This window comes from Trichoderma breve, chromosome 2 (genome assembly GCF_028502605.1).
Source record: "Trichoderma breve strain T069 chromosome 2, whole genome shotgun sequence".
Lineage (NCBI taxonomy): Eukaryota > Fungi > Ascomycota > Sordariomycetes > Hypocreales > Hypocreaceae > Trichoderma > Trichoderma breve.
Genome location: NC_079233.1, coordinates 1,709,028 through 1,720,620, shown reverse-complemented (window position 1 = coordinate 1,720,620; position 11,593 = coordinate 1,709,028). Strand labels below are relative to the sequence as shown.

General features: G+C 53.3%; 3 protein-coding genes across 3 annotated transcripts; 2 read left to right on the top strand and 1 right to left on the bottom strand.

Annotated features, from left to right (window-relative positions):
• Positions 1-80: 80 nt before the first annotated feature.
• Positions 81-6,867, top strand: T069G_02762 (CCR4-Not complex component, not1 domain-containing protein; the record flags this gene model as incomplete). Its single annotated transcript, XM_056169972.1, has 6 exons — positions 81-332; positions 393-717; positions 820-1,616; positions 1,680-1,754; positions 1,827-6,761; positions 6,829-6,867. 6 exons carry the CDS (start codon positions 81-83, stop codon positions 6,865-6,867), a joined length of 6,423 nt encoding a protein of 2,140 aa, XP_056030864.1.
• A 505-nt stretch (positions 6,868-7,372) lies between these two features.
• On the bottom strand, positions 7,373-8,305 carry T069G_02761 (phenazine biosynthesis-like protein domain-containing protein; the record flags this gene model as incomplete). The annotated part of the gene is made up of 1 exon (XM_056169971.1): positions 7,373-8,305. One exon carries the CDS (start codon positions 8,303-8,305, stop codon positions 7,373-7,375), a length of 933 nt encoding a protein of 310 aa, XP_056030863.1.
• A 782-nt stretch (positions 8,306-9,087) lies between these two features.
• T069G_02760 (cryptococcal mannosyltransferase 1 domain-containing protein) lies at positions 9,088-10,755 on the top strand (the record flags this gene model as incomplete). Its single annotated transcript, XM_056169970.1, has 1 exon — positions 9,088-10,755. One exon carries the CDS (start codon positions 9,088-9,090, stop codon positions 10,753-10,755), a length of 1,668 nt encoding a protein of 555 aa, XP_056030862.1.
• Between the last annotated feature and the right edge of the window lie 838 nt (positions 10,756-11,593).

Below are 11,593 nucleotides of genomic sequence, written 5' to 3'. Positions count from 1 at the left end.
CTCTTCACATCCGCAGCCCTGCCTTTGGCCCTTTGGCAGACGCCACAGTATTCAATCTCGACCGCCGCATATAACCCTCCATGGTCCCTCCACAAAGAGCGGGATCATTCTCACCAAATCCTGCGCAGACTCTTCAAACTGGCAGTAATCATTCACCTCATCCATCGCACACTGGTATCCTCAGTGCTGGCGCAAGCCCCAGCACAAGCAGTCCAACGGGGGCCAACTCCCTGACGAAAATTGTCGTCGCCCAAGTCTATCTCTTGCTCAGTACCATCAAAGAAGATAAGGATCGCGCCAAGTGGGAGCTGCAAGTCGAGCAATTAAGAAAGGTGAGTCCCGGCATCGGCTCTACACTCTGGCAGGATTTTAACCTTCGTGGCCGATGATAGCTTATCGATGAACACGGTATGGAGGTCTTTTCCAAATACTTCACCCGGTTGGTGGCCGGCAACGCACCCCAGATCTTCCCTGGTCTCAACAGGCAGGTCGCCAACCCAGGCAACTACCACATTCTCGTCGGTGAGATGCGCAAGATTGCACACGATGTCGACCAAGCAACAAAAATAGCAGAGTCCGTCGAAAGCGGCACGGAGGACATATTCCGCGAATTCGACTTGTCAACGTTTATGGAGCACTTCAAGCTCGATGCCTTGGAAAAGACTCTGTTAGCTTTGGCATTTAAGCTCGGGTCTCGGCCTGATTTGAAGACTAAAGGTACGGCAGTAATCTGCAATGCCATGTTATGCTGCTTTTGTTTTTTTAGTCTTTTTTTCCCCATTGCTTGATCTATTCGGCTGACCCTTATTCTTAACATAGCGGATGCTATCCTGTCGACTAATTTCCCCACCTTCATGGACATCATCTCTCGGCCAGAGATTGAAGCCCACGCTGACCTATCGCCCGCCTTTGTTTCGCTCATCATCGACAGGTTTTTGCAATACTATCCGCCGAGCTTCAACGCAGCCTCCCGCCGAGACCTTCAAAACTCCGTTGCCAAGCGCTACTTGTCTGTGGACCAAGCGCCCCCGTCTGAAGTTCTGGCGGCCCTCGATATCAGCAGAGTTCTAGCCGATCGGCCCGCAAATTCCCTGGCTCGCTATATCCAAAAAGTTGGACCGGAATTTACAAAGGACGAGGAATCGTGTTCCTCCTTCCTGCGAGGCCGTCCCAACAACATCCAGCTCACCCCCGAGCAAGTCTCTGCCGCACTCACATACACCACCATCAGCCAAAATCCGCCACATGATCCTATCATCCTCGTCAATGCCCTCCTACGCCACGTTCCCAAACCTTTTGTGTGGGAAGAAGTCGTTCTCTCTTTCGATCAGCCGTCGGCACGCATCTCATCTGCTCAATTTTTACGGCTTTACAAAGCTCTTTTGCCCATTGCCGAGGACCCAGCAAATAAACTCGACATCCAGCGGTTGTGGGGTGGCTCTTGGAGCGAGCCTGAGGCACAGCTGTCTTTTGTTAGCGCCTACGCTTCCTTGGGGCCCGACCAACTTGACGCAACTACAATCCCCCACCTCCAGCGAAGCATTACAATTGAAGATTACGCAAACTCCGCGCCCAACGTGCAAGAACGTGCCGCCGCCGTCGTCAAACATCCTCTTGTATCCGTGGCGGCGCTGTCAGCAATCTTCAACGTTGCTCTAAATTCCGTCCACGCTTCGCAGAGTGTCGAGGCAAAACGATTATTCCAAGAAGTTGTCGTTCCTAACCTTGACATTTTCCTCGTGTCCGCTTTTGAAGTTCCCAGACAATCCTGGGCTGCCATGGCGATTGACACCCTGAACTCCCTTTTCGAAACGTTTTTGTACAAGCGCTCGCCGGAGTATGACTTCGTGCTCGATAGCCTTTGGAAGAAAGACAAGGACTGGGTTATTCAACGGCTTATTGATGCGCATGCGGTTAAGCCTGTTGACCTTCCTCTCATCTTCGACCATGCCGCCAAGCACAACTGGTTGGAAGAGCTGGTTTATCTTCCAAATGGCTTTGGAATCGATCTCGCCGCCTTTGCCCACGCAGAGGGCTACTTGGACTTGTCAAAATGGGCGCAATACAATGCCGATCGAAGTAACGAGATTGCGCGAACTTTGTTGCAATTTCTCATGATCAAGGCCAATCTGGAGATTCAGTTTCAGAGACCACCAGATGGCCAACCGCCTGTTAAAACAAGTACCAGTCTTCAGGTGCGGACTGTTTCGGCGTTGCTGCAGATTCTCGAGGATTTCCTGCCTAAGGCGCCGGTCCTCGATCTCATTCTCGTCCAGCGCCACTGCATCACTGCGTACCCTCGATTGATCAACTACGGAGAAGGGTATGATGATATCATCGATGCAAATGGCAAGGATGGAAATGCTCTACCGCAAGCAGCCAATAGCAAGATGGAAGAGCATTACAAAAAGATGTACGGTGACGAGATACAGGTTCGCACGATTGTTGAGATCCTTGATCGCTACAAGCATTCACGGGATCAGCTCGATCAAGACGTATTTTCCTGCATGATTCATGGTCTTTTTGATGAGTACAACCATTATGTGGATTATCCCCTCGAAGCCCTTGCCACAACCGCCGTTCTTTTCGGAGGCATCATTTCCCACAAACTGATTTCCGATCTGCCCCTTAAGATAGGTCTTGGAATGATTTTGGAGGCAGTGAGGGATCATTCGCCTGATGATGCCATGTTCAAGTTTGGTCTCCAGGCGCTGATGCAGCTTTTGGTACGTCTCAGGGAATGGCCAGGATTCTGCAAACAGCTACTACAAATCCCGGGCCTCCAAGGAACAGAGGCGTTCAAGAAGGCGGAGGAGATTGTTCGAGATCACGAAGAGGAGCTTGCACGCGCTCGTAACGGATCAGGCACGCCACACGGAGCAGGATTTCCTAACGATTCCTTTGCGAATACAAATGGTGATGAGCAGGCAAGCATTGATCGCCCTGCCCCGGCATTCACAGCCATTAGTGTCGACCCCCCTTCTCAAGAAGTCGAGTTCGAAGATCCCGATGATGAGACGCAAGGCAAGATCCAGTTTGTCCTCAACAATATCACTGAAAACACGATACAAGCCATGTGCGTTGAGCTTCGCGACATGCTCGAACGAAGATACCAGCAGTGGTTCGCCAGCCATCTCGTCGAGGAACGTGCCAAGATGCAGCCAAACTACCATCATGTGTATCTGGAGCTTGTGAAATTGTTTGAAGACAAGATCCTCTGGGCCGAAGTTCTCCGCGAGACGTTTATCAGTGTGTCTAGGATGCTCAATTCTGAAGCGACTCTGCAAAACTCCACAGAGAGATCACATCTTAAAAACCTTGGAGGGTGGCTTGGTCTTCTAACCCTTGCTCGAGATTATCCGATAAAGCACAGAAACATTGCGTTCAAACAGCTGCTTATCGAGGCACATGATACCAAGCGGTTGATTGTTGTCATTCCTTTCGTTTGCAAGGTCCTGACCCAAAGCGCAACCTCGGCAGTTTTCAAACCTCCCAACCCCTGGCTCATGGACATTATCCATCTGTTGATAGAGCTCTATCATCACGCAGAGCTGAAGCTCAATCTCAAGTTCGAAATCGAAGTGTTATGCAAGGGTTTGAACCTTGATCACAAGAGCATCGAACCCTCTGGAGAAATTCTCAATCGACCCATCTTAGAGGAGGCGGACGTGCTTGTCCAGGAGCAGCTCGAAGCCTTTGAGAGCCTATCATTAAATGGAATTGGGTCGGCAGTTGGGCCCGGGCTATCCCCTCAGGTTCCAACTATCCCAGACCTCGGTCCGCTTATCACCATCCCTCCCACCAATGAGATGGTGGTCAGCACCAGCAGACTGCACGAGATTGTTCGGACGGCTCTCACCCGTGCCCTTCAGGATATTATACAACCAGTCGTCGATAGATCCGTCACTATTGCTGCTATATCAACCCAGCAGATGATCCGGAAAGATTTCATTGCCGAACCGGATGAGAACCGCGTCCGAACATCTGCTATTAACATGGTAAAGGCCACCGCCGGTAGCCTGGCTCTCGTCACGTCCAAGGAGCCTCTACGAGCAAACTTGACCAACTATATGAGGAGTCTTGCTAACGATCTGCCTTCGGGTCTTCCTGAGGGTACCATCATCATGTGTGTCAACTCAAATCTCGACTTGGCCTGCAGCATCATTGAAAAGCAGGCTGAAGAGCGAGCTGTGCCGGAGATTGAGGAGATGCTGGAAAACGACATGGAGCACAGGAGACGACATCGCCTTCAGCAGCCAAACGAGCCGTACCACCCAACAGGTATCAATCGATGGGCTATGACGATTCCGAGCCCTTACAAGATACAGCCAAGACCCGGTGGTCTCAATGCTGAACAGATGGCCATCTACGAAGATTTCGCCAGACAGCCTCGCACCACTTCTTCCACGGTGGCATCCCACGCACCATCTGCCTCAGAGGCCACCAGGTCGTTGGCAAACGAAGTCTTGCAGGAGACATATAGTGGCATGCCTAACATACCTACCCCCGCAGAGACGCCTTCGATCCAACAGCTTGGCGCACAACTACAGCCCTACGCTCCGGTTCATAACCTCGCTGCTGCCAACGCAATGGGCAACGGGCGAGCTGCTGGCTTTCAAATGGATGTTCGTGGTTTGGCAGAGCGGGTCAACAAGCTGCTACAGGAATTATTGCGCGTGGCTGGAGAGGCTCGAGAGGATCACTTTGTGGGCTTGCCTAGGCCGCACCCCGTCCTCGACGTCGTCGATGCACTTGTGCAGCTCATCATTAAGACCTCTCAAAACTCGGAAGAGTTTGCCATCTATGCCGCCGAGCAGATCAGCTCACTCATCTTCCAACAGGTTGAGGACAACCTAACGCTTGAGAGTCTTGTTCACGTGCTAGAGACTCTTCGAAAGATTTCTGGCCCAGCGCTAAACAGCCGAGTCCGCTCTTTGTTCGCCCAGCAGCCCGGACCCAATTTCCTAAGCCTGCCTCTGCTCGCAGCACTAATCCGAACTGATCTCCTCGACTGGCGAAACATTGATCTCGCAATGTCCAAGGTCTTGGAAGCCCGCAAGGACAATTCGCTGGAGTTCCTCGAGCACATGCTCGACCTTACCATCCTCAACCACCGACCGATTGCTCTATATGCCGACTTTATCCGCACACTCGAGGCAGCATGGACTTGGATCTGCGAAGAGCCAAGTTCGGCTACTGGCCAGCGGCTAAAGAACAAGTTGATGGGCTCGGTTCCTTCTCAGCCACCGCAAGGCCTTTCTAGCTTAGAAGAACAGTCAATTCAGCAAGATCAGCTAGAGTACGTCTTTGAGGAGTGGGTGCACCTGTGTAACAATCACAACGCCTCCAGCAAGGCTACGGCGATCTTCATCCAGCAGCTGCACGCGAGGCAAGTTATTCGCAACCGCGATGACTTCTTCTTCTTCGTGCGCATCGGTATCGATCTTTCGGTCGAGCGTTATGAGCACATTCTGCACACAGGGGCTATCGGCGATGCTTACATGGCGATCGATGCTTTGGCCAAATTCATCGGCTCTTTTGCCAGCATGAATACTGAAACGCCGGTGTCACGCGCAGCCTTTTTGGACTCAGTCTTGGTCCTCGTGTCCTTGGTATTGAACCACCACCATACCAAGCGAGGAGAACACCTTAACCAAAGGGTCTTCTTCCGCATCTACTCGATGCTCTTCCATGAGATATATTCCATCTGCGAAGATCTGCCGGATGACGACCGCCGCGACGTGATGCTGAGATTGGCTTCCAGACTGGAGACCATCGGCCCGCAGACTCTTCCTGGATTTGTGTTTGGGTGGCTGCTTCTTGTACAGCATCGAGCCTTTATGCCCGTGTTACTGCAGCTAGCAGACAATGCAGGATGGAAGGCCTTTGCCGACCTAGTCTGCCAGCTGCTCGGCTGCGTGAGCGAGCAGCTCAAGGCATTCAATGTTACCGACGCTGGCAAAGACCTGTCCAGGGGAACCGTGAAGTTGTTTGTCATTTTGCACCACGATTTCCCAGACTTTTTGGCCGCCAATCACGTCAGGTTCTGCGCCAGCATCCCAACGCATTGCATCCAGCTGATCAACACGGTCCTGACCGCTACCCCGCAGCAAAACTACGGAAAGCCTCTTGATAACCTCAAAGGCGATCGGGTAGACGAGCTGAGGACATACCCCGGCCTCGTAGATGATGCTGTTGCAATCCTGACCGAGGCTGGGCTCTTGACCATGCTGGACCAAGTCTTCCAAAACGGCCCAGCAGAGGAGGCAGTGGCACAGATTGCACACACAATCACTTCGAACACGCCGACCGAGACCACGTTTGGACATGTGGCCATTGCGGCGAATGCTCAGATCATTAGCGCAGTTGTGATATATGCCGCCCATCATGCTACTGAGCAATCACCACCGGTTACCAGCTCGCCCATTTCAGGAAGCGAACCAGAGGTTGCTCTGCTGTCTCTGCTGGTGCACGAATTGCCTCCGGAGGCCAGATATTATCTGATTGCCAGCATGGTGAATCAGCTGAGATTCCCCAACCCCCACACCGAATTCTTCAGTCAGCTCATCCAGTACATCTTTGGGAAAGACATGAACGACCCTGAAGAGTCAGACATTCGACAGGAGATTACTCGAATCCTCCTAGAGCGACTGGTGGGCTTCTGGCCCCAGCCCTGGGGACTTATCTACACAGTCGTGGAACTGTGCAAAAACGAGAAGAACATGTTCTTCGATCTCCCCTTTATTAGATCGACACCAGAGGTATGTTTGCTGTCCCAAAGTTGACACAGCAGCAATAGTAGAAGAGAACTGACCGATATCCAATTAGGTTGCCGAACGATTCGCCTCAGTTATTCAACGGGTATAGGTTACATCGGCAGGGGTAATGGGGATTCGCTACGAAGCCACGAAGCTACGGTGGGAGCGGAGCATGAACCTAATCGCATAAGTTTGGTGTGTCGGAGCAAGGGGAACGCTTATTGATTTTGTTTTTCTTTTCTTTTCTTTTCTTTTTTATCATATTTACACTTGTCCTTTTTTTGTGCTTCTTGGGAATTAGACGGAAAGGGAAAATAGTGATTGTCAAAGAAAAGTTCGGATTCAGTTTTCCTCGGCTAGGCACAGAAGGGAGCGAGGATCCGAGCGGACGGCATAAATGTAATACTTTGTATTGATGTACGATAAATAGCTTTACGATGCGGGGTGGAGAGACTATCACGGCGCATATGGGAGCATTCGAGGTTCATGACCTCTTCGGATAACATTGGGATTAGGATGACAATCATGATGGACATTTCAGAGGCGATAAGATGATGGACAATGCGAAATGAATGGTTCTCGAACAAGTTATTTTGAAGGGTTAAGCAGTGACTCTACTCAATTTGAACATGTCCACGCATGACTTGAACTGCTGGTCCGCCAAGGATGACTGTGTCGAGGGCACCGTCCTTGAGTTTGACATCGACCTGGATGCGGCTCTCCTTGCCCATCTCGACGCCCTGGGTGAAGTCGTACCGTCTTGTGGGCGTTGTCTGCTTGTCACCGCCCTGGGTGCTAAGATAGGCGGCCAGACAGCTCGAGGCGGCGCCGGTGGCGGGATCTTCGAAGCCCTCGGCCATCATGCGCGTGCGCAGCTGAACGACGGGGACGCCATCGGCAGTGGAGGAGCCGGTGCGGACGTAGTAGAAGCGGCCGATGAAGCCGTTTTGCCAGTCCTGGTCGAGGAAGCCCTCGGCGTTGAACTTGCGACCGCTGGCGGTGACTTCGGCGAGGAGTTCCAGCGAAGGCAGCTCGATGAGGGCGAAGCTGACACCCTTGACGAGGCTGAAGATGGGTGCCGCGAGCTCTAGCTTGCGGATCTCGTCATTGGCCTGCAATTGGGCGGCGGTGATGCCGGCGTAGGAGGAGAGCGTGGCAGCGTGTAAGTGAACGTTGTGCGGGACGGTTGCCGTGGCGGAATCCTCGCTGGTGCGGGTGACGGCGATGCGGCCGGCCTTTGTGACGAGCTCGGTGACGGGGTGGGGGGAGCCCCGGAGGAGGGAGACGGCGGCGCCGATGGTGGGGTGGCCGGCGAAGGGGATCTCGTCGGTGGTGAGGAAGATGTCGATCTGGCGGGAGTGGTTTGTCTCCGGGTCGGCGACGTCGTGGATGAAGACGGTCTCGGAGAGGTTGAACTCGCGGGCGACGATTTGCTTTTGTTCTTGGGTGGGCTTGGGGATGCCGGCGGGGATGGTGACGACGGCGAGGGGGTTGCCGCGGAAGCGGGTGCGGGTAAAGACGTCGAGGGTGATGAAGGGGAGCTCCATTGCGGCGGTTGAGGTTGAAGATGTGTTGATGTTGGTGATGGTTGGGCTCAAGAGTTTGGTGGTGGTGCCTCTTATATATGTGCTTTCACATGATGGTATATATTACTCTATATATTACTCCGGACGCGGCCTCTGTATTAGTCGATGCCCAAGCAGCCACTAGATGACTCAATGTTGCGGACTCCATCCCGAGTGGATGAACGGAGTACTGCGCGCCCTTCTGGTGATTTCGTCATGTCGTTTTGGACGATGCTTTGATAAGCTACCGGACAGATTGAGTCTAGTTGCTGGCTATTGTCGGCCGAGCCGGTAGCGAGGTGCATCTTGTGAGTCTTGAGTGTTTTACCATCTAGACTTGCTTTGGGAATTATATTCCGACGAGTAAGTCCTAGAGAAGTATAGCATGGTGGATTATGGTGCTATGTAGGGAGGTTATGCAGATGCTTGCATTGCGTACTCGGAGCTCATAGCATCAAACTGCAATTGAGAAGAGTCATCTCGAGATAAACTACATTCATACCGAATAATTTCTCCAAATTACTGGTATAGGTAACATCGATTAAGTTCAATTGATTGCAATTATCGCACTGCAGGGTAGCTTCACAGCTCCCAACCCCTCTCCAACAACGGAGTAGCACTGCACTACGCCGCTAACAGGTCAGTATTAAGGCGTCTACTAAGGTACCAGAGCTAGCCCGAGCTACTCCGAACCAGCATCTGCACACATCATGTAATCTCCGTCTCCACCCCTCTTCGACCTCTCCCACAGCTTCAAATCCGCAATGACAGATTCCATCATCAGCCTCGACTCCCACCACAATCGCAATCGCAGCCACGACAAAGACCACGACGACGATAGCAGCCACGATAAGGCTCATGACGACCATCATGGCCACTCCAGCCACCGCCTCACCAGCCACGGCCTGACCGCCCACAGCCGCATCTCGGCCCTCATCCGCCACGCCAGAAACTACCACCGTATCTACCTTGTGCTGCTTCCCACGCTCTACTTCCGCCTCTCCCCCATCATCTTCACGCACAATTCAGGGCCGCTCAGTGTCTACCTCGCCATTGTCCTCGTCTACATACCTGCCAGAGTGATACTCGCGGCCTGGCAGCACTTTTCACCGTCCCACGCAGCCAAGAGTCGCAAGAGGAGGAGCAGCTTCCTGCTACCATCCAATGGCTCATCTTCTTCGTCGCAGAGGGCTAGCGGGGCTGGAGCAGGGCGAGGGATGTTCAAACCGCTGATTTGGCTGTGTGGCGCACTCTTCAGCTTGTGGGCTTACACGAAAGGCATCGCATCGCCTTTCCCAACGGCATCGTCCATTGTGGCCTCTTCGCCGACACTACAAGCACACCGGGCCCAGAATGCGAGCTATTTCATCGCCGCCTCCTTCTGGAACAACGACGAGATACTAGACTCGTGGACTTCACAGACTCTCGAGCTCATCGACACGCTGGGCCGCGCCCACGTCTACGTATCCCTGACAGAGAATGACAGCGAGGATAACACTGCCAGCAAGCTGCTGCACTTTGGCCGCGAGCTCACAAAGCGCAAGGTGGCGCATAGCGTCAACATCACGACCGACCTGCGCGGAGATCCGCCCGAAAACCCCTGGCACAGCATCAGGCACAGGATGGGGTACATGGCAAACCTCCGCAACGGCGCCCTGGAACCTCTCGGCCAGCTCAACAGGCGATTTGAAAACGTGATTATGCTAAACGACGTTGTGTATCATCACACCGACGTCCTGAAGCTGTTGGCGGCCGTGGGAGGAGATGATGTCAATGGTCCACATGCCGAGTCCCCCTTGTCACACACAATGACCAAGCCAGGAAAGAGACGGATGGCGTGCAGCATTGACATGGACGGCGCAACGTTGTACGACACGTGGGTGCTCCGCGATCGCTGTGGAAGAACTACTAGTGGCTTCTGGCCCTTCTTCGCGTCAGAGGGAGACAGGAGGTCCGTACGCGAGGGGCGCGTGCTTGAAGTCGGCACCTGCTGGAACGGCATCGTGGTTCTCGATGGAGACATGCTGCTTGACCCGCCTCTGCGCAGCAAGAACGCAGACTGGGACGCGGACACGCTTCGCTTCCAGCAGCCCCCGGAGTGCATCATCTCCGAGTGCACACTGCTGCCGTTGACCATTACCAATACCACGGGCGGCGCCCCAGTGGTCATGGATCCCTCCGTTATAGTGGGCTACACCGTCAAGTGGTGGAGGTACTACGCCGTCTGGCTACGTTTGCCCATTGTACGGCTGTGGATGAATGTGTTCGAGGAGGGATACTGGAAACTCTGGTGGACATTAGGGATGGGCAGCGGCCTAAGATGGAACGGCCTGGATGGCGGCAAGGAGAAGAACGAGTGCGTCGTCACAGGGTGGCCCGTCTGCGACAAAGACGAGTACGCTGTCAAGGGAGGGATGAGATTTGGCAACTGAGACATGTGCAGACCGTTTGATTGTCACGATTAGGCTTGTGGGACCCGGTGAGACACTTATCGCGATGCATGTCTCGCTCAACATGCGAAGGACAAGTCGTACCACACGAGACAGAGGTCTTGCAGGTACAACCAGTGGCCAATGCAAGCCGCCAACGTCTGTCTCCCTTGTTCCGAGCCATTGGCCCAATTGCAGCGGCAGCACAGCAACACATGACGCGGGAATTGAATGGCTCTGCAGGTCAACGGGCATCAATCTGCACGTTGCGGCCACTGTAAGCAGCAAAGATGGTACTAATGGAAAGCCATTGACCGTACAAAAAGGTGCCCAAGCTCTGCCCAAGGTAGGCGGTGTAATAGATCAGGTGACCGACTACTGTACGGCTCTGTTTTTGTTTACTTTTTGCTTTGGACTAGCAAGCAGCTTGCATCAAACTCGGCCTTTACTACTTAGATTCTCAACGCTCTTGCAGGACGCGCTGCAGGACCTAGTGCTTCAATGCCTGCAGAATGTCATCAGCGGTAAGGCCTCATTTCGGCAAGCCTGGGATCCAGCGCGTCGAGTCTCCATACAGTAATCGAACGTCCTCTCCACCTCTCACACGACTTACACCTGAAGACCGACTCGAACGCTCTTTTTTTTTTCGCCGCTGCGTCTTTGATCGCTTAGGGCGCTTTTGCAGCCCCACTAGGACCCTTGAGGGGGACCCCCATGCCTCAATCGCAGGGGAGCGTAGCAAAAAATCGACAGCAGGGAATCGGATGTATGTATGTGAGCAGTACAGATATGGAGTATTACTCCGTACTCCGTGATTGCTCTGGGGTTGTCTCAGCACATG